Here is a 21075-nt window from a genome sequence, read left to right as displayed (position 1 = left end):
GTGTGTGTGTGCACGTGTGTACCCGTGCGTGTGTGGGAGCACACACTCACACTGCGAGTATGAGGCTTGTCTGTCCCTTTGGGCGGGAAGGACCAGCAAGAAACAAAGCCCTCCATGGAAGACAGAGAGAGCTCAGTCCTCTGGAATATTCCCCCTCCAGCCCTAGGGGCCCCTCCCCCTTCAGAGGTGGACCCACCAAGTGATGCAGACTCGAAAGCCCTTACAACACACCTTGTGAGGGCCACGGACTTTTATTGATGGGGGAATGCCAGCGGCGTGTCCCCGGGGGCTCGGGTGCGTGCTGGGAAGGCACCCCGGGGGGTCCTGGCTACGTTAGTGGCACCGACACGGGCAGGGCCTGGGTTCAGAAGAAGCCAAGCTGCTTCTTCTCCTGCTGCTGCCTCCACTTGGCCATGCTGTAGAATTCTTCCTTGGACTTCCCAAAGATCTCTTGGAAGTCAGAGTCTGAGAGATAGAACTGGCGGGGGGAGGGCACAGGGCCAGCGTGTCAACTGAGCCCAGAACCCTGGCCCATCCACCCAGGGGTGTCATCGCAGGGCTCAAGGCTCTCCTCTCCCACATCTCTGCCCATCATCCCCTCTGAAACACACGTCTTCCCGGGCAACCTGCCCACCGCCCACCATCAGTGGGTCATTTCCCGGGTTCCTCCAGCTCAGTTTTAGATGCATCGGTTCCGGGGGCAGTGAGTGGCAGGGGGGCCTCGGGCACCCACCTCCTTGCGGGCCGGGTCCACACCCTCTGGCAGGTCCTCAACAGCCTGATGCATTAGCCGTTCGCGGGGCAGGCTCCCATTGATGATGGGTCTGGGGCTGCTGTGGTGGCTGTTGGTGCTGGCGTCACCTGCCTTGGGTCCTGGCTGCAGCTCATTCCCTGAGCCGTCCTGGGAGCCCTTGAGGGTCTGCAGGGTCAAAGGGTCTGCCGCGCCATTGCTTGGCCCTCTAGACAGCTGGAAGTCGTTGAGTTCCTGCTCGGAGAGGGGACTCAGGCTGGGCGTATGGAGGAGAGGCTCCCATGCGGAGGCCACACTGAGCCCACTGGGCCTCTTGCCCCCACTGCAAACCCTGCCGTCCACCAGGGCCTGGCTCCTTTCTTGTCCGTTCTGCCCATCTGGATCATGCCGACCAAGCCTGGACCCTGGTGGGAGCCGGGAGGGGGCGGGGCGGGAGAACCCAGTACTCACGGCTGTTATCTCACATATGGCTGGCATTGCTCCCAGGCTGCCATCCACCACCTCCTTGTAGGACTGGTCGTTCTGGGGGCAAGAATCAGGGCGGGGGCAGGATGGAGAGCACCCCTGGCACCCAGGAGGGGACCTGACGGCAAGACCAGCTCTCCGCCACCCACACGGGAGGTCCCCGGACAAGGCGATGCCTCCTCCCAGTCTGCTCAGGGCATACTCTCCCTGGAGTAGGGTGGGGCTGGGAGTTCAGGCCTCACGCACAGTCCACTTGTAGGGGTCCCAAGCGAGGAACCATCCAGTGAAGGTGGGGGGCTCATGGCCCTGCTTGATCACCACGATAGGCGTGGCAGGGCTCCTCCCTGCCGGGTGGGTCTTCAGGTACTCCTGGCCCCAGTCCACCGCCTCCTTCTTCCACTTGCTGGCAGCTTCCCCGAGCCACAGGAAGATCTGGGTCACAGAGGGGGCCTGGCCTTGGGCGAGTGGAGGGGCTGCCCAGAGCTGACCACTCCCTTCCCGCTTCTGTCCATTAACTGGTCTCACAACCCCTCCACACACCCCAGCCAACCAGGCACAGCCAAGCAGGCTGGCCGCCATGCCCATACACCCATCAACATGCCAGAGAAGATCACAGGCGTGCACATATACATTCAAGTCACAAATGTACCTATGGTGTGCCAGGCACTGTTCTAGGCACTGGGGGTTCAATAAGGGGGGGGGAAAGCAGGCAAAAATCCCTGCTCTTACAGAGCTTTCTTTTTACTGGGGAGACAGAAAAAGAAGTAAAATATGTACTATATCAGATGGAGAAAAGGCAGGGAAAGAAGACACCAAGTGTGGGGGCGGGGAGGCAGAAACACTGTTATTTTTTCTTTTAACGTTTAGGACAGAGAGAGACAGAACATGAGCAGGGGAGGGAGAGAGAGAGGGAGACACAGAATCCACAGAATCCGAAGCAGGCTCCAGGTTCTGAGCCTGTCAGCACACAGCCCAATGCGGGGCTCGAACCCACGAACCGTGAGATCATGACCTGAGCTGAAGTCGTCAAGACGCTTAACCGACTGAGCCACCCAGGCGCCCCAATACCGTCATTTTAAATTAGACTCAGGGAGAGCCTTCCCGAGAAGGTGACGTTTGAGTAAAGAGCTGGGGGAAGCGTGGGGAGCAAGTCGAGTGTTCTAACCGGAAGAAACCACCAGTGCAAAGGCCCTGAGCGTGTTAGGGGAGTGGCAGGGAGGCCACTGTGGCTGAGGCAGAGCCAGTGGAGGAGGAGAGTGGGAGCACATGGGCCCTGAGAGGGCCGTCAGGTCTTGTGGGCTGTAGGAAGGGCTTTGCTGAGCGAGATGAGAACACGCAAGCCTCGTGGCTGCATCCACACAGTGTCACAGACCCCGTGACACAGACACCCACATGATCGCAGCTACGGACACACGATCCCCTACAGTCACACGTGGCCGCACGTAAACACGATCGCGCCCCATCACACAGTCGCACGCGCTCCTGGAAGACGCAGGTAGCCCTAAACCGCTGCTGCACGTAGCCTCCCAGAAACATAGTGACCCTGCCACACAAACAGTCACACTCAGTCACTCACTGCGGTCACCCAGTCTCTTAGTTTCCCCAGTTACAGCCAGGGTTCGACCACGGCCAATACAGTCACACACAGGAAGCACACACGCGCGCACACGGTCAGTCATTCGCTTTGCAAACGCTCCCGCTGACACGTTAGCCACAGGCACCCGGTCACCCGGAATCACACGTACCGTCACAAGGCACACGGTGGCGCCCAACCGCAAAACTGGTCACAATCGCACACGAGTCCCAGACGTAGCCAGAGTCTCCTGCAGCCTCCTGGTGACACGGAGTTGCCCGTGGTCACACAATGCATGCACAGTCACTCACGTGACACTCACGTGTCTCACTCACATGTTACAGCGCCACACGCCATCACACAGACCCCCCTACAGCCTTACACGGCCGGAAACACACAGCCACGCACACTCAAGCCGGTTGCACAGACACGGAGACCCCCCCCCCCCCGCCACTCACACCCCAGCCGGACAGGGGAGGCCACCTCACCTCCTGCCAGGTGTCCAGTAACATGATGTCATACTTGTCCAGGTCCTCTTGACTAAAGAACACCATTTCTGTGAGGACCAGGTGGCCCATGTGGCTGCAGCACTCAAACAGTCGGGGCTGGAAGCCGGAGACGTCCTCGGGGAGCCTGGCCAGCGTGGGCAGCCAAGCTGTGAGGGGCGCACACAGAACTACGCCTCTCGGCAGCCTGGACCGAGCCAGCCCTCGGCACAGGGCCCCCGCCCCAGGGGAGGGGACAGCTTCTCCCGGAGCGGATGCACGGGGCCCTCCTCTGGGCTCCCCCCATCCCATAATTCACTCCGGAGACGCCTTGCTGCTCTCCGGGCCCCAGCCTCAGCGTCCCCATCTGTCAGCGGGAAAGCACATTACGTGACCCGTCTCGCCACGGCCAGCTGTGACACAAGCCGCCCGGGAAGCTGCCCAGCAGTGGCCCCTGGGAAGGGGACGGCTGGCTTAGCGGGGCGGGGGGAGGGGTGTTGGGCGGGGGCCCTGCCCTCTCCTGGTCCGGGCTGGGAGCCGGCCTCAGGCCCGAGGTGGGAGAAGGGAAGCTAGGCTGAGAGAGGGGGACGGTCATACTGGGGAGCTCAGGGGACTTGGAGTGAGTACAGTGCCTACACCAGACCCGCAGACACACACAGCGGCCCTGACTCGGCCTCCTCCCTCGAAGGCCTCACCCGGCCTCAACCTCTGACACACACCCTTGTCCATGACACGCTCCACACACGCTGTTTATCCACATGTCACACCCACACCCACACCCCCCCCCACACCTGGTACCATGACCCCTGCGGACTTCGGGTTGGGAGTGGGGCTTTGCTCCCTTGTCCTCTGTCACTGGTCAGGTCCGGGACTGGGACAATGCAGGGAGCCTGTTCGGCCAGCAGAGGGCGCCACTAGCAAGCTCTCCCGGGCATCATCTTCCTGATCCCAGTTACCCAGGGGCCGGGGAGTGAAGGGTAGGCTGCGCTTCCGCGAACTCCTGGAGTGGGAGACCAAGAGGCCTCCGTGCTGGGGGGGGGGGGGGGGCCCCTCCAGCTCTCTGTGTGACCCTTAAGTGGTCACCCACCCTCTCTGGGTCTCAGTTTCCTCCTCTGTATAAGAACACCCTCCGCCCAGCCCCTGTCACCTCTTGTTGCCGGGGTAGGGAGCCGGGCCTCCCAGGGCCTCCCAGAAGCCGGGAGGCTCCTGACCCTCCAGCACCGTTTCCTTGTTCTCCCCAGAGACGGCAGTGACCGCCGTCCGCGCCATCTCTCGCTGGTCACCGCTGCAGCCCTGGCCCACAGAGAGCTGGGTCAGGCCCTGCAGGGGGAGGGGTCTTCACCTCCAGCCCCACCTCCCCCACTCACAGGGGACTCTGGGGAGCTGGGCCCGAGTCACGGGAGGCCAAGGCTGATGTCAGGGCACGCATGAGCAAGGGATCCCGCCTTCCCCCCTCCCAGGACTGGGACCCTCTCCTGGTCCAGAGAATGGGATGGGGACCCCAGGCTCGGGGGTCATTTGTGGTTTATGAGCATTGGAGGAAACTCTGGCAAACCGGACTAGGCCTCCTTTTCCTCCCCGAGAGACTTGGGAAGAGGGACATGCTCCTCGCTTGAAGCAGGAAGGAGGGGAGGCAGTCTGGGCCTGGCCTGCCTCTGACCAGCAGACTCCCAGGTCTACTAGTCACTTTCAACCTCCCCCCAGGTTCCAGAGGGACCCCACTCCTGGCCTAGCTGAGGCTGGACACGAAGTCTGCACCTCCTGGGAAGGAGACCCGTCCCTTGCCTGGCACACCACCCGAGGGTAAGTCGAGAGGTCAGTGATCTAAGTACCTTTCCAAACCAGAGGTAGCAGACGCTAGCTGTGACCAGCAAGAAGATGTCACGGGAGTTGAGGGCTGAGGCGCGGGCCGGTACCTCCACGGTCCTGGTGTTGCAGCTGTCGGTGCCTTGCACGTGGAAGAGCCTTGTAGCAGGTGCTGGCTGCTCCTTCCCATCGTGTCCCGTGTGCCCCTGTAAGAGGGCTGGGCCTCAGGATGAGGCAAGGGCTCCTGGGAGCCGCCCCCCTGTCCCGGTGATGGACAAACTGCCCTGGGGCCCACCAGACCCTCGCCTGAAGCCACCGCTATTTTCTAGACCCTCTGAGTGTAGAGCGTGAGGGTCCCGTCAGCCTATGACAGGGAACCAGGCCCTTTCTAAATGGATCTCTCCCCCATCTCCAAGGAGTCAGGGCACGGTTTCCCCCAGGCCTTATAGACAGAAAATGGGGACCCCAGGCAAGGCCCTGGGTCCCTTTCAATTCAACTTCTTCTCCTGTGCTTCTGCTTGGCGGCTGGCTCTGGGGACCAGGGGAAGAAGCTGAAGCGGGGGTCACTCTTGCAGCTCCTGGGTATCTAACGGCACCGGGAAACCTGGGGTGGTAAACGGGCCCCTGGGCTGAAGAGAAGCTTAGCACGTGCATGTAAGGGCTATGGGCACACGGAAGAGCCGGCGAGGCTGCGGGAACGGCAGCAAAGTGGGCCCCACCTGGAAGACCACCAGCTGGCCCTGGAAGATGGCGAGGAAGTGAGGGGGCTCGCTGCCCATGGTCACGTGCTCCTGCACCAGGGCTCCCCGGTACATGAGGTCCAGCTCCTCGGCATTGCAGTTCAGGGCCTTGACATCACGCGTGGTGGCGCGGTGGCCCTGCAGGTGGGGATGGCAGGGGCCGGGAGCGGCTCTTAGATCCTGTTCTCAGAGCCTCAGCTCTGGGGCCTGAAGGTGCCCACCACCCCTCTCGGGCCAGCGTACCCGCCACAGGTACAGGATATACTGGACGTGGCCCATCCTCTGGTAGGTGTAGAGGACGAGGTAGCAGTTGCCTGCACACAGCTGTGCATGACGCTCGGGGTCCACGGGCTGTCTGCCTAAGTCCTGGATGCACCACACCTGGAGAACAGAGGCCCAATGGGCGCGGCCGGCTCCTCCTCTCGAACCAGCCCGGCCAGTCTGTGCCCAGCCAGAAAGCTCCCCGTGGCCTCCGGGCCTGCCTCATCTCTGCCAGGCCTGCACAAGGATCTGCAGGTGACCCCTTCCGCCATGGGCCCCCGGGACCCGCCACACTTGCGCTGGCCCGCGGTCGGCGGGGACGCAGATGGCGTGCGGTGCCTGGGACGGACAAGCAGTGAGGGCTCCAGAGGCTGCTGGGACGGACCGGAGCCCTGCCACACACCGCCCTCACCCTGCCCCCGCCAGCCACGGCAGGTTAGGGGCAGGCAGCTCCTGGCACAGCCGCTCGCGGCTCAGGCCAAGGCTGCAGAAGCTGGGCAGACGCGAGCCCTTGAGCTCTGGGAAAAATTCTTTTCTCAAGTGTCACTTAAAAAGACAAAGCCTATTCAGAGACTGAAAGGAAAATACTTCCTCATACTGAAGAGCGTGATTTCCTGTTCCTATGGGTAGCGAGCATGGGTTCTGGAGCCTCAAACCCCAGGCAGGCCGTGGGGGCAGTGAGACCCTTCTGAGCTTCAGCCTTTCCTACCTGGAAAGTGGGCATAGCCACGCCCACCTTGACAATGGCAGGAAACAAAGTCTGGACATCATGTGCCCACACAGGGCCTGGTAGCGGTCTCTGGGGAAGGTGTCCTCCAGACCAGAGCAACCAGTCTCTTGCAGAAGAGACTGACTGGGACCACATGCGCTACCCAGGAGCAGCACTTCCCTGGCAGCTAGGCCTCCTGGATCAGGGGCTCCCCTGGCCGGCCTGCCTGCCTGTTGGAAGGGATCCCCTCCCGGCGTCTGTGCTTGGAGCCCGAGTGGCAAGACCTCCTTCCTTCCCACCTTTGCCCTCCCCTCTGTGTTGTCCCCCTGTGTACCCCATCTCTCTTGCTCTTCATCCCATCCCAACTCTGTCTTCTCCCTCCTCTGTCTTTCTCAGTCTCTTCTGTCTCCCCCTGTCCTCCTTCCCTCTCTTCCCTTCTCCCTGCTCCCCCACACCTTGCCACGTCTCCTCCTGTCTTGGTCTCTTCGAACAGCCTCTGTCCATCCATATTAGGACAAATACAGGAGGGAACCTTGGAGAAATGGCATTTCCTCTGACCTCGACCTACCTTGAGAACTAGGAGCCCTTCACATGGGCCCAGAAGTCCTGTTCCCAGAATTTTACAGCATCCCCACACCAGCCATGGGCCAGATGGAACCAGAGTTTTTGCCTCCACTTTATAGGTAAAAAAAACTGAGGCCCAGAGGAATGAAGGGCTCTACGAGGGATCAGATGAGATGTCAAGATGCAATCCCTACGTCTCCCAGAACACTGATCTGAGCCCAGGCGGCTGACAGTATGTGCCTGTGTGGGCGGCGACAGATTACATGTGACGCTGTACCCTGTCGGTGTGTTCCTGTGGGTTGAGCATTCTGTGTGTCTATGATCACATGTGATGCAGAATTTGTACAATTACATGTTTGCAGTTGGTTAACTTGGCTGATTGGGTGCAATTAGGTGTGTGCGTCTGTGTCTGTGGCATATGTACGGTTGTGTCATATATTCGACCGAAGGGCACAATCAAGTATCTTGAAGCGTTACCGTGCCGTGTGCCAAGTGTTACCTGAGCAAGTGGCCACAGCTGCACAGATTGATCAGGCGTCACGCGTACGAGCCAGCAGGAGGGAGGACGTGTGTATATGTACACACGCCCCTGGGTGTCCCTGCATAGATGCGCAACCTGGGGCACTTTAGCAGCCATACCATTCAGCTGAAGACAAAGTCTGCCCCTGTGTGCCTATCTTCTCCCAGCCGAGCTAATGTCCCCTTACCTCCACCTTCCCGGAAGCGTCGTCCACCATCCTGAGCTGGGCAGCTAGCTCAGGCTGACTCTGCAGCTTGCCCACATCCGGCCTTACCTGAATCGATTTACCTGACGGGAGGACACGGGGTGTCACGGGCGTCCTCGCCTTCGCCAACCGCGTCCGCCCATCACTCAAAAGAAAGCCCACTCTGGCCACGCTCCCCCACCCGGTGGCGCTTTCTGGGGGCTGCCCCCTGGCGGCCCCACTCTGTCCCCCGCAGACCCCGCTCCGCGTGGGCCGCGCCCCGCCCCAACTATCTCCCGCGCCTGGTCCCGCTTAGTCTTCCGTCCAACACGAGGTCCAGGGTGCCGTCCCGCGCGGGCCCCGCCCCGCCCACTCTCCCATCCCGCCCAGGTTCTGGGTGCGGCCCCACGCCGGCCCCGCCCCAAGGCCACGCCCCCGACCTTGTCCCGCCCGCTCTTCCATTCCGGCCGAAGTCCCCGCCCCACCTCTCGGGCCCCGCCCCGCAGGCCCCGCCCCGCAGGCCCCGCCCCGCAGGCCCCGCCCCGCGCGCTCACTTAGCCTGCCGAAGTTCTTGTTCCCGCGCTGCTTGGTAGACCAAGACTGGAAGAGCTGTTTAAACGAGGCCGACTCGGCGCCGTCGTTCACCACCTCCACGTTGGTGTAGGTCGGGTAGCCTTTGGCCTGGATGAAGCGCTGGAGCGGGGGCTCTGTCAGGCGTGCGGCCCGAGGGCCCAATTCTCCGCTCCACCCTCGGGGACCTGACGCTCAGCTGAGCGCAGAGCAGTATTAATTAACCGCGCTCATGACCCGCTTAAGAAGCTGGCTCCTTTACTACCGACTTCTCTGAGGTCCCTGAGGACAAGCAAGGTCCCTTTAGTCTGCGCCTCGGGAAGGGCGGCCCATGACAACCGCCGCGCCCTCCAGGCGCCAGGCAGAGCCCTGTCTCCCCTCCTCGACAAGGAGGCGGTGCCCAGAGCGGCTTGCTTCTCAGACCTCAAGGCAGGTCCACGTTTTACACGAGCACCCTTTTACACATGGTTTCTTGGGTGCTCGCTCCCCCAACCCCTGTCAGGGCTCCCAGGGCAGGCTGCATGCCCCTGGTACCAGAGAGGGACCCTCGGACCACTAGGCAGAACTGTGTCCCCGTCATCAGATTGGGCGCTTTGTCTCCAGGCTTAGACCCCAGGGCAAAGCCATGTCCTCCTCTATCAGACAGGCTCCTAGGGCAGGATGGATCCATCTCCTGGCCCAAGGATAGGACTACCTTCCCTTAAAGGCCCCCAGGAATGGATGTGTCCCAGCTTAGATTTCAGAGTACTGCCATTTCTTCCCTCAGACCCCAGGGCAGCTCAATGTCCCCTTGAGACAGGGCCCAACAGCTTTACCAGAGCCCGGCTGAAGGCAGCCTTTTTCTCTTGGAGGCTGGACAGGCGTCCCTGCCACACGTAGATCTTGAAACCACCCTGGTCCAGGATATAGTAGTCCTGGGAGCAAGACAGGGACTGGTTGGTAGGTGGCCCAGACTGGGCTGGGGTCGTGGGTGGGCGGGGATGCATGACGAGCCGGGGACCAGGCCTGTCTCACCTCTTCCCGCAGTAGGTCTTGGGTTAGTGGGCAGGTCGCCAACTCCTGGATCACCAAGTCCTCATCCTTTTCACAGACACTGGGGGACAGGCATCCAGAGGTGGGCAGCTCAGCCCCTCCGTGGGCTCCACTCCAGCCCCCTTTAGTCCTCGCAGAGGCAGAAGGCATGGGGTCTGGGGCCCCAGGTTGAAGTCTTAACTTCACCACAGCCTTGCCGTGGAGCCTTAGGCTACTCTCTGGCCCTCCAGTGCCTCAGTTGCCCTATCTGTACAATGGATTTCTCAGAAGAGCAGTCATGCAAGAGTACAGGCTGGACCCAGAGCCCCACATGGCTTGCTCCAGAAACCCACGGGCCTTTTCTGGAGGCCTTTCTAGAGACACTGTGTTACGGCTGGAACGACAGACGTGCAGACCCAGGCATGCAGACTCCGCCCACTCCCAAGATCTGCTCACTGGTAGAGACGGACGCTGGCTTTCTGCAGCTGGTTAACACTCTTGTCGGGCCTGGTGGCAGGCACGTTGCCCACTCTGCAGCCCAGCACGGCTTCCATGATCCGCATGAGGTCAGTGGCTTCAACTTCATCATCCACCACGCCAATCTGTGCGCGACCACCGCGCTGCCTGTCCCGGAGGCTGCAGGTCAGGGCCAGGCCCTGCAGGAGAGGACCTGGCAGTCAGGGCTTCCCCAGCATGGCCCCCGCTCACCGCTGACAGTCTATCCCAGATCCTTCCCGTCGCAGCTCAGCTCCCAGAGGCTGGGGTCAGGGGCAGGGTCTGGACTCAGCTTGCACATAGCAGGTGCTTCTGAGGTTGTAGTGGCACAACCAAGCCCACCTCCTGAGGGGTCTGGAGAATGGACACCCTTCTCCCTGAGCCCTGCATCCCTTAGTTCCCAGGGTAGACACTGACCCGTGCCTTCTCAGGAATGCTGGTCTCAGGCCCATTCCACTGGATCATCACCTTGCCCAGGTCCAGCAGGAAGATGTCCCCCTTATTAAAGCTGCTCCAAGAGAGCTCCACCTGCCAGAGCCAGGAGGGACAGGCCAGGAAACAGGGTGCCATACCACCAGCACCCAGGTGGAGGGGCGCCACAGCCCATCTCCACCTACATGAGCACAGCTGACTCGTGTGCACGAGGCTGTGTGCAACCTGGTGTATGTGTGACCACTGCACCAGTATTGTGGTGTGTAAGCACGCATCTGTGTCACCGTATGAGACCTTGAAGGTCACCCTGTGGGTGTAGCTGTGTGCCTCTCTAGGCACTACCGGAGGTAATGCTGCATTTCACGGGATCTACAGGATTATGACACTCTTCCCTCCATGCATGTCTGCAGCTGCACATCTGTACGCGTAATGTGTACACAAGCGGAGCGTATCTGTTTACCCATGGGTGTAGATGTGTGTGTACACGCTCAGGTGTGCGTATATGGGGGCACATCAAATGGGAACCAGGGCGTGAGCTCGTGGGTGACAACGTACGTGTCTCCGCATGGGGGACAACGTGCTATCCGTGGAAAAGGATAGTTATCATCCAAACAGAGACACTCTGGGGAGTAAAAGGACGCGTGCTGAATAATTATGCCAATGTGATGGGCAAAACCTGGGCTGCGCATTGTCCCTGCACGACCAGGGATGTATGGTCACTGAATCTGTGGGAGCCAGCATGTGCGCCCGCGGGTGGTGAGGACGATGCGCCCGAAGAGTGTGGGGCTGTGCACCCCCCACCCCACAGCATGCTACTGCCCACGGTGCTTACACAGACCATCCGGGTGCACCGTTTGGTCCGCCTCGCCTCCCCAAGTTCTTAGTGTGCCCACGGGATGGGTGAGAAAACAGGATCAGAGGAGCCACGGAGGGGTGGGGCTGGCAGCCTGGCTCTGCCTTCCCCCTCCTTCTTCAAGATGGGCCACTGGGAATGCCGACAGCGACAGCGCACGGTGCCCCCACCGCCCGCCTCCACCCTCCGCGCTTCCCTGCACTTCCGCACACAGTCCGACCTGAGCCCGAAGATCAAGCGACACCCGGGGCGGTCCTCACCTCGGCGGCCGACACGTGCTTCCTCCCCTGGACGTGCAGCAGTCGCTGGATGTTGTACAGGTTGGTCTCCACGTGCGTGAGGGCAGAGGCCAGGCCCCCTCTCCTGTAGCTGGGGTGGGGGCGGGGGGGGGGAGGGGGAGGGCATCACAGTTAAGACCCTCCACAGCTCCGTGCAGGAGTGAGTGCAGGTGTGAGCACACACGTGTGCAAGCGGATATAAAAAGTGTGCACAAACGCATGAGCACACACACACATGGGGCGGGAGTGTGCGTGTAGATAGGCGGACACGTGCGTGTACCTGTATGTGTATGCGTGCAGGGCGTAGTATGTTTATCCGTGTATAGATGTAAATACATGCATGTTGTGCACATGCGCACGTACCTGTATACCATGTTTGTATACTTGTATACCACGTATACAAGGAGGGGCATAAGGGCATCTGTTTATCCACGTAAGTATAGATGTGAGTGCATGCAATTTGGCAGCAGCACGTTTGTGTGCACACAGACACGCACATTGACGTACATGTGTAGACGAGCCCTCCTATAGGCCCATCGTATGGGCATGGTGTGTTCTCTGCGGGTGCGTGCACAAATGCATTCCCTTAGGGGGTTTAAGTGTACGAATCAGAAATGACCCAATACAGGCATTTTCCTACGGTTTAACTGAATATGTTGCAGTTATTAATTTAATACGTTGTGAAGCAATTTACAGCAAAAGACATGTTTCTAGCGGGCACAGTAACGGAAAGGCAAACTGAAAACACCCTTGGCGTCCACGCCGGGGTATACACCCAAGGGAAATGAAAAACACGTCCACACAAAAAACTTGTAGAGGAGGCGGACGTCAACCAAGTGCAGTGTGGTGATCACTTCACGCTGCCTCTAAGCCACAGCATCAAGCTAGTGATGCACGTCAATTATATCTCGATAAAACTGGGGGGGAGGGGGGGAACCCGTGCGTACAAATGTTAACAACAGCATTACCCATCACAGGCCAACGTGGAAGCAATCCAAACATCCCCTAAGTGATAAATACGTAAATAAAATGTGTTCTATCCCCATACCATGTGTCGTACGGTTCCATTTATAAACATGTCCGGAATAGGCAAATTTTTGCAGACTGGATGAAGAAAATGTGGGGGTGGGGGGCGGGGGGCGGGAAGGGAGAGCGTTGGGAAAGGTACGGGGCTTCTTTTGGGGTGACAAAGGTGTTCCGCAACTGTGGGCACGGTTGCCCAAGTCGGTGAACGTACTAAAAAAAATCACCGATCGTATACTTTACATGGGTCGGTTGTGTACAAGTGGGGGCATAAGCGTATCTGTGAATTGGGGCAACATGGTAGGGTATGAGAGTTGTACCCCAGAGAGGACGTCTCCCCCTCGCCCGACACCCCCACACCAGGGAGGAGAAGGTCACCCCAGGCCGCCCAGCCACCCGCCGACCCGAGGCCCCGCCCGCACTCACATGATTCCCGAGCGGAAGTAGCTGCGGAAACAGTCGGACTCGTGGCCCTGCGCCTCCCGGTGCTGCACGGTGGCGCCACCCAGCGTCTCCTGCAGCTGCTGCACGAAGGCTTCGGCAGCGTCCTGCGCCTCGGCGCCCGCCTCCTTCCCCGCCCAGTAGTGCAGGTCGCTGCACGCCCCCTGCGTGGCCTTGAGGCTCTGGGGAACCTAGGGCCCAGGTGTTTGGGGGTGGGGGGTGCAGAGGCCCCAGGGGTGGGGTGGAGACTGAGACCCAGGATGCACTGAGGGCCTTGAGGGGACTGGGCAGGCGCCTCCCCGGGGCTGGAGGTCCAAGGGGGGGCAAAGAGGCCTCAAAGGCAGGAGCCCCCTTGTAGGCTGGATGCTCTGGCTGCCGGCCTCCCTCTTCCTGGGATGGAGCTTGGTCTGCATCAGCAGACTCCCCAGCCGGGGAGTCCCCACCCCTCAGACAGACTCCCCAAATGCTCACATGGAGGACGATGTAGCAGTGCTCCTCGAAAAAGTTCCCATAAGCCTTCTCGGGTACTGGTGCCATCCTCAGGTTCTGGGAGAGGAGGGTGCCTAGTGACAGCTCAGCAGGACCGTCCCCCAGCCACCTACCCTCCATGACCCTCTGGGGTGGGGGACAGGAGGGAGCTCCGAGTTGGTGGCGGGAGGGAGAAGCCTAGTCTCAGAGACTGCGCACTCTCTGTGTCCCCAGTTCTGCTGTCTGGCTGTGCCCCTCACCTCGATGATCCATACGTGGAGGTCCCTGCGGCTCTCAGTGGCTGGGAGGCCCTTGTTGACGTCCATCCTAGGCCAGGTGGGAACGAGGGAAGAAACAAAAGCCAGAGTCCTCAGGCCCCGGCCACCTGTGCTCTGGGCTCCAGGCAAGAACTCTCCCCACCTGCAGCTCTCCAAAGCGCTGTCATCATAGAACAGGCCTTTCATTCAGGGGCTCTCAAGTCACAAATGGCAGCAGAGCAGGACAGACCCTGGCACAGAGGCTTTGCAAACAGGGAACAGGTTTGTCGTCTGTGGTCGTGCTCCTGAAACAGGGCCAAGCTCTGTGGGCAGGGATGGGTCTTGAACATAGGGACCTCTGCAAGCAAGCAGTGAGAAACAGGCTGTGCAGACAGACGAGATCTGCAGTCAGGGGCAGTCACTGGAGACAGAGGCAGGTTATGCAGACAGGCAAAGGTTGTGCTGGGAACAGAACCGATTCTGCAGCCAGGGGCAGACCCTGCACACAGACTCCTGGTATTCGACTGAATCCTGCAGACAAAGACAGGCTCTGCGTTGAGGGACAGAGCTGCCAATAGGCCTGGGTCTTCCAGGCAGGCAGGGACAGGCTATGCAAAGAGACACGGCACCCTCGGAGAGTGATAGGCTATGCGGATAGAAAAAGGCTCTGCATACAAGCATAGGCTCTGCAAACAGGGACAACTTCCTCAGACTGAAGAAAGGCATACAACAAGCACAGGGTCTCTTGGCAAAAATGAGTTCTGTAGTCAGGGACCAACTGTCTGTGTAAGGACAGCCTGAACAAAGAGACACCGACTCTATCCAGGGAAAGTCAGACAAACAAGCAGCCGGGCAAACAAGCGAAGGTCGTGAACACAAAAAAGACTCTACGAACAGCTCCCGATTCCGCAGGCGTGGAGGAACTTTGCAGGTGGGGAAAGACTTTGTCAATGTGGGTGGGGACAAACCCTTAAGGTAGGTATCCTTTATATAAGGGACAGACGGCAGATACGGACAGGTACATAGATACGCAAGGCTCTGCAAACAGCACAGCATCTGCTCAGACAGAGGCAGTCTCTTGAAGTAAGCAAAACATCTCTAGGCATGGTCCGACTCTGCAAGCAGGAACAGCCTTGCAAAACAGACCCAAATCCTGCATACAGGGAGATGGGAACAGGCTGGGCAAACCATCATGAATGCTGCGAAGAGATCCAGACTCTGACAAAAGACACAGGCTCTGCAGACGGAGGCTGTACACACAGAGACCTGGCAGATCGGGAGAGGTTTTGTAAGCTGACAGTGCTCTGCAAACAGACGGGTTCTGTTAACAGCGACAGCTTTTCAGAGAGGCAGGGTTTGCTGAAATGAGCGGGCAGGGAAATCAGCTTTGCGTTCAAGCACGGGTGTCCCAGACTTGGGCAAGATCTTGAAACAGGGCTGGGGTGTGTAGGGAGCCCAGGTTCTGCAAACAGGGACAGACCTCATAGAAAAAGATGAATTCTGGCAACAGATAAAGGCTCTGTGAGTAGGGGCACATTCTGCTAACAGTTACACGTAGAATTAGGAACAGAGTGTGCACACAGGATAGGCTCCGCAAACGGGAATGTGCTCCGCAGAGAGACACAGGTGCTCCCAGATAGACACGGTGACCTCTGACAGTGATAGCTCTTCATAGGAATGGCTCTTACAAGCAGGTACAGTTTTTATCCAGGGAAATTCAGATGGGGCGTGCAAACGGCTAGAGGCCCCCCCCCCCAAAATGTCAGAGGTTGCACAAATAGGGCTCAGGTTTCGCAGACAGAACCGGACTCTGAAATAAGAAAAGCCTCTGCAAACAGAGGCATAGTCTAGAGACAGACTGCGGAGAAAACAAGGTCTGCTGACAGGGACGGACACTGCAAACAAAGCTCTGCACACGGGAACAATGCCTTCAGGCACAAAGAGGCAAACTCCCCAGGCAAACTCCGCAGACAGGGAGAGGTTCTACGCGCAGGGCAGCGTCTGCCATGACAGCAAATCTTGGACCCAGGGAAGTAGGGACAGACCCTCTAGAAAGCCAGGTTCTGAAAAAAGACTCTGGAAAGAGCCTCAAGACACAGGCTCAGGAGGCACGCCGAGAAGACGAGGTTTCTGCAAACTCGGGACAGGCGGCACACAAGGATGGCCTCCGACGACTGTGGTAGCGAGCAACAGGCTTAGCTCGCGAGAGAGGGTGGGGGGAGTCAAGCATGGGCCCTCTGAAATCCCCGAAACAGAGCTGAACTCTCGACAGACCCTGCGGACGGCCACAGACTCTGCAAACAGTGGCTGAGCTCCCGCCGTGCCCAGTGGTTCTGAGTGGGCCTAGGAGGGCCGCCCGGAACGAGAGGCATCTGGGGAGGCCGGAGGGGGGCTCTGGGTTTTGTTGCGTCTTCGCAGGATGACTCTCGGCCCCCCCCAGGCTGCCCTGTAGCGTTCCTCCAGGAACCTGTGTGTGAGGTCCGGTCGTCCCTTCATCCGTTGGAGTTCTTTCTTCCATCTAACCTAAATCCGGCCGGCTGCAGCTTTTCTTGTCGCTGCGGCTTTGCCCGGCGGACCCACAAGTCACTTCCGTCTGAAGTCCTCCTTCCTAGGGACCCCCAGCGTAGCGTTCGCTCCTCTCTTCTCCCCGCAGGAACCCCTGTGGCTCTGCTGACCCTGCACGGCCCCGGGGCGGACTCGGTGGGAGAGTCCGAGAGAGGCAGAGGCCTCTGTGACTCATGCCAAACAGCCTGCATTCCTTCCACCTTTGTCCAGAACGCTGAGGGCTGGGCTCCCGGCCCTGGTGAGCTCACCGCTGACTGGGGGAAACTCCCAACCCTCTCGCGCGGCCTCTGGAAGCGCGGAGTGGGGGAGGGGGCCGCCCAGGGTTAGAGCTGCCCTCGAAGGCTCCGGGGGCCGTCGAGGCCGTGGCCACGCTCTCCCTCGCTGGCGCGGAGGGCTGCCAGGGCCAGGGGCTTGTGCTCTCACGGACCCGCCAGCTCCCAGTCGCCCGCCCGCCACCCAGCAGGTACTCGGTGAACAGCCGTCGAGCGGACGGAGCCTGCTGCGCACCGAGTGCAGGGGGACGGGGAGCGGGGTCACCCTGTGCTCTGACGGCACCCGCGACTGCTCTTGCAGTACGTGCCTTTGGGTGTGACGGAGACATGCGTGACAAGCGGGCCCGGTGGTCGCGTAAAGGTGGTCCCAAGCACCAGAAAACGTGCGATGCCGCTGAGGGACAGGCGGCATGGTGACATTCAGCGGTGATGGGTAGCGACGGCGACCGGGGCACAGGTGGGCGGTGGCCAGAGGTACAAACTACGGGCTGTAGAGCATGTGACAGCGTGAAAGCGCGACAGGGTGACGGGAAGCGTGGCTGGCCACCAGGGGCCCGTGGGGGACAGGAGAGTCAAACTGGAGGCCAGGAGGTTGGGCCCGGGCTACTTTCACCAGGCAGGGTCAGCAGCACCCACAGGGGCTGGGTTCCAGCCCGGGGAGCCAAATTCTCAGGCGCCCAGGGCCTGAGGCCCTCATCCCCATGTAACCTGGGTGGCGGGGGCAGGGATGCTGACGGGGAGGGGGGCCGCTCTCTCCAGCACCCCCTCTCTCCTCCAGGCAGCCTCCTTCTCCCTCAGGGGGGCCCTTCGCTTCCCAGAGCACCTCCTCTAAACTGCCAAGCCCTCCCACCCTAGATGTCCCCTCTTCCCCTGGGTAACTCCCTTCTATCACCTACCCTGCGGCGGGCCCCCCACTGTGTCCTCTCTCCCCCCCCCTTCTGAAAGCCCCCTTCTTTTCCTTGGGGGCTTGCCCACTCCAGCCTGGGGCCCCCTTCTCTCCCAGATGCCTGGTTCCTCTTCTGACAAACCCATCTCCCCCCTTCCCTGTTCCCTCTCCGTTCCTGGGCGCCCCTCTGTCCGCACTGGGCAGCCCCTCCCCCCCATCCTCCTTCCCCAGCCCCCTTCTTTCTGCCTTCCCTGCCCCCAGTGCTCCCTTCTCTCTCCCAGACCCCCCTACCCCCTTTCCCTGCTACACCCCCTTTCTCCCCCGGCCTCTCCTCCTCTCCCCTGCGTTCTTCTCACCGCCGGGCGCCCCTTTCCTTTTCCAGACACCCCCTCCTTTCCCAGCCCCCCTCCTCTGGCGCCCAGTGGCCACTTCCTCCTCCTGAGGTACCTGTGAAAGGGCGCGCACCCTGAGGTCACTTTGCCTGCTGGAGTCTGAGGAGGGAGGGCCGGGCCTGGGCCTCCAGGTATGCGGAGTCTGGGCGACAGAGGCCCCACCTGTACAGAATCTGCCACTTTCTCCCCGTCAGGCTCCCGGCCCGGGCCTCCCTGCCCCCATCAGTGTTGCTCGCTGCCCTCCAGGTTCCGGTGGCCCCCTGGCAACCCTGAGCCCCACGACCCCTTGCTAGACACCCCTGACTCAGAGCGGCCCCTCCCAGCCGATTCTGGAGCCCCCTCCTTGCCAGGCCTACCTGCTGGAAAGTGCTCTCTTTCCCGGCCAGTGGGCAGTGCTGGGTCTGTCCCCCAACCTGTTCCTGCATGAAACTCAATCCCTGCTCCTGCCCAGGAGGACACACCCCACTGCCTGAGGGCTGGGCTTCCAATGTAGTCAGTCAGTCAGTCAACAAATATTGACCCAGCTCTCTGAGAACCACCCCGTCCCAGGCTCGTGGCTGGTCTGCCAGGCCTCAACTCCTGGGTACTGGTGGCCAAGAGACAGCAGGGCACGGAGGCCTGGGCTGGGCCAAGATGTGGGCTGTGGAGTATACTGTGACTTTCCTTCTCTGAGAGCCTGATGAGCCTCTCTGATCCTTGCCCACCCCCCCCCCACCCCCACCCCCACCCCCACCCCCACCCCCAGAAGGCCAGGTCACTCCAACAAACTTTAGAAGGAAGGAGGACCGAGCCTATTGAAGGTGGGGGTGGCAGTCTGGCTCTGTGAGACCCAGGTCATTTCAGGGCCCGGAGGTGGCCAGGGCTCCCTCTAGCATCTCTGCTGTCCTCCCTGCTCCCAATTTGGGTTTGCTCACAGCACAGCCCTCCCCGGGGAGCCCTGATGCCCTTCGTGGGAGAGGCCAGTCCAGCCCTTGCAAGGAAGACACCTTTCCCACACCTCGGCCTGCTCCCAGCTTTCCTTCCTGACTGTAGGGCAGGGGAGGTGCTGAACATAGAGCGTTCCAGAACTCTAGGAACAGGGCCACCCTTCCTTTAGGCCACAGGCCTCGGTCCCAGCCACGGCCCAGCCCGTGGGACGCCTCTGCTGGACACACTGCTGAAACCTGCCCAGTGGCCCCCATGTCGGGCCCTCACCCCCACTGCTCCCTGCCACAGAGAGGGGGCGACTCCAGGAGATCCGGGTCGGCCTGTGCCCCCAGTAGGACCTACTGCCCGTATGCGACTCTGTCGTTGGTGTTTTCTTTTGTAAGTCCTACTTTTAAAACAATTAATTTAAATTCTAGTTATTAACGTGACTGTGTTTAACCGACGGAGTGAAGGGGTCCCTGTGTGTGAAGGGATGCCTGTGTCCCAGGGCAGTTGGTTAGTCCCTGTGTGTGTCTGACCTTGTGTGTGAGAGAATGGCTGTTAAATCCCCTGCTCCCTTCTATGACGGTGTGTGTTTGGCTCCACCTGTGCACGCCTGTTGCCCTCCTTCTTTTGTCCCCATGCTCAGCAAAATCCCGTGTCCTCATCCCTCACTTCCTGGCCTCAGACTGTCCCCTCTGTGCGCTCTGCGTGGCCTTTGTTCCGGAAGTCCCTGGAAATTTCTCTTTCCAGTGTCTGCTCTTGTCACAGCCGGTGGTTGGTTCATCGTATCCTCCTACTGCCCAGGGACCCCGCGGACCACCCCTTCCTCTGGAAACAGCACACAGACTCAGTGTTCTGCCCCCTCACTGGCCACTCTGCCCTCTCTGTTGGGACCTTCAAATGTCAGCAGGCACACAACTCGGGCCTTAGCTCCCGTGTCTTTTCTATTTTTTTCCAAGTTCCACGTTCCCAGGCTGTAAGTACCAGGGAAACCTTAGTGTCTCTTCCGACACCGACTCCCGCTCCTCCCGTCCCCCACCTGTCTTGTCACACGTCTCCTGGCAGGTCGGACCTCACACGTGACATCCATCCTCTGCTTCAAACCTTCCAGTGGCTTCCCTAAACAAAGCCCCAAGTTGCCTGTCCCTCTGGCTGCCTCTCCACTCGCCCCATTGCTCACTGTGTTGAAGCTACACATTTCTCATTGTCCCTTAAGACACCAACCTCATTCTCGTCTCTGGGCTTTTGTACTTGGTGTTACCTCTGCCAGCAGCCTCTCCCCTAACTCTTCCCTCGGCTCCTTTTCTGCCTTCTGGCCTCAACCAAAAATGACACTTCCCCAGAGGGGCCTTCCCTGAGCATGTTAGCTAAAGCAGGGCTCTTCTCAGCCGCCTGCCACGTTCCTCATCTTCCTAGCGCTTCCAGAAGCGGATCACCTTACTGACTGGGCTCTTGTTCAGCGTCGCGGTCCCCAGTTGCAGTGGGAGGTCCAGGGGGCAGCGCTCTGCCCGCTGCCGTGGCCGGCATTTCGAATGGTGCCTGGCACACCATAGCTGCTTAATAAATCTTTGTTGACGTCCTCCTGAGTCTCTGCCCTGATCACCTGGCTCCTTTGCTGGGCCCCTTCCTGAAGCAGAGGCCTGGAGTTGAGCTTTCCCCGGAAGTCGGGTTCCACTCCCAGCCCAAGGGCCCATGGGCTGCGGGATTCTGGACCCACTCCTCAGGCTTTTTCTGAGCTGACATGTCCTCCTGTGAGAAGGCATCTCTCTCTCTCTCTCTCTCTCTCTCTGTCTCTCTCTTCTGGGATTATCTCCGAAGGCCAGGCGGAAGGCTAAGCCAGCTCAGCTATAATATTGACAAAGGGGTAGGTGTGGCCCGCGGTGGGCGGGGCAGACGCGGGAAGCCGGCCACGCCCCTTCCGGCCTCGCCCCCAGGATCGCGGCGCTCTGGTTGTCCAGTGGCTGTCCCAGGTCTCATCAGAGTCCCCTCCGAGACAGATGCTCCTCGTGGAGACCAGGTCCTGCAGGCGGTGCGCCCCTCCGGAGTTCAGTCGAGGCGTGGGGGCGCCCCCACGAGGGAGCAGATGGGGCGTGGGGTGGGACTGCCTGGGGTCTGAGTCCCACTACCTGAAAACATCCGGACCCCCACGCCTTTCAGGAGAGCAG

General features: G+C 60.2%; 1 protein-coding gene across 6 annotated transcripts; it reads right to left on the bottom strand.

The window, feature by feature from the left end:
- Positions 1-232: 232 nt before the first annotated feature.
- On the bottom strand, positions 233-20356 carry VILL (villin like). Of its 6 annotated transcripts, XM_040479785.1 has the most exons (21): positions 18358-18641; positions 14050-14191; positions 13890-13956; positions 13633-13707; positions 13147-13352; positions 11680-11788; positions 10552-10662; positions 10096-10295; positions 9643-9721; positions 9444-9542; positions 8613-8751; positions 8062-8162; positions 6064-6201; positions 5800-5958; positions 5107-5286; positions 4422-4567; positions 3278-3422; positions 1463-1648; positions 1202-1273; positions 734-985; positions 233-478 (listed from the first exon to the last, which is right to left on the bottom strand). In XM_040479785.1, the coding sequence occupies exons 2-21, from the start codon at positions 14091-14093 to the stop codon at positions 365-367; spliced, it is 2622 nt and encodes an 873-aa protein (XP_040335719.1). In that variant the 5' UTR covers positions 14094-14191; positions 18358-18641; the 3' UTR covers positions 233-364. The 6 variants fall into 6 exon arrangements, with proteins under 6 accessions (XP_040335719.1, XP_040335721.1, XP_040335722.1 ...); XM_040479787.1 differs by lacking the exons at positions 14050-14191; positions 18358-18641 and adding an exon at positions 20135-20356; XM_040479788.1 differs by lacking the exon at positions 14050-14191.
- Positions 20357-21075: the final 719 nt, after the last annotated feature.

Source organism: Herpailurus yagouaroundi, unplaced genomic scaffold (assembly GCF_014898765.1).
Source record: "Herpailurus yagouaroundi ecotype Mexico unplaced genomic scaffold, PumYag 159, whole genome shotgun sequence".
NCBI lineage: Eukaryota > Metazoa > Chordata > Mammalia > Carnivora > Felidae > Herpailurus > Herpailurus yagouaroundi.
Note: the sequence above shows the minus strand (reverse complement) of the source record. Positions and strands in the feature narration are given on the sequence as shown.

What these genes read in the sequence shown, in the direction of transcription:
- VILL (XM_040479785.1), bottom strand. Translation starts at nt 14,093, where the DNA reads ATGAAAGGCCTGTTCTATGATGACAGCGCTTTGGAGAGCTGCAG. An exon ending in GGGACCCCTACAAGTGGACT is followed by an intron (nt 1,274 to 1,462) that starts GTGCGTGAGGCC and finishes TCTTGCCCCCAG; the next exon opens with AACGACCAGTCCTACAAGGA. An exon ending in TGGACCCGGCCCGCAAGGAG is followed by an intron (nt 479 to 733) that starts GTGGGTGCCCGA and finishes TCCCCCCGCCAG; the next exon opens with TTCTATCTCTCAGACTCTGA.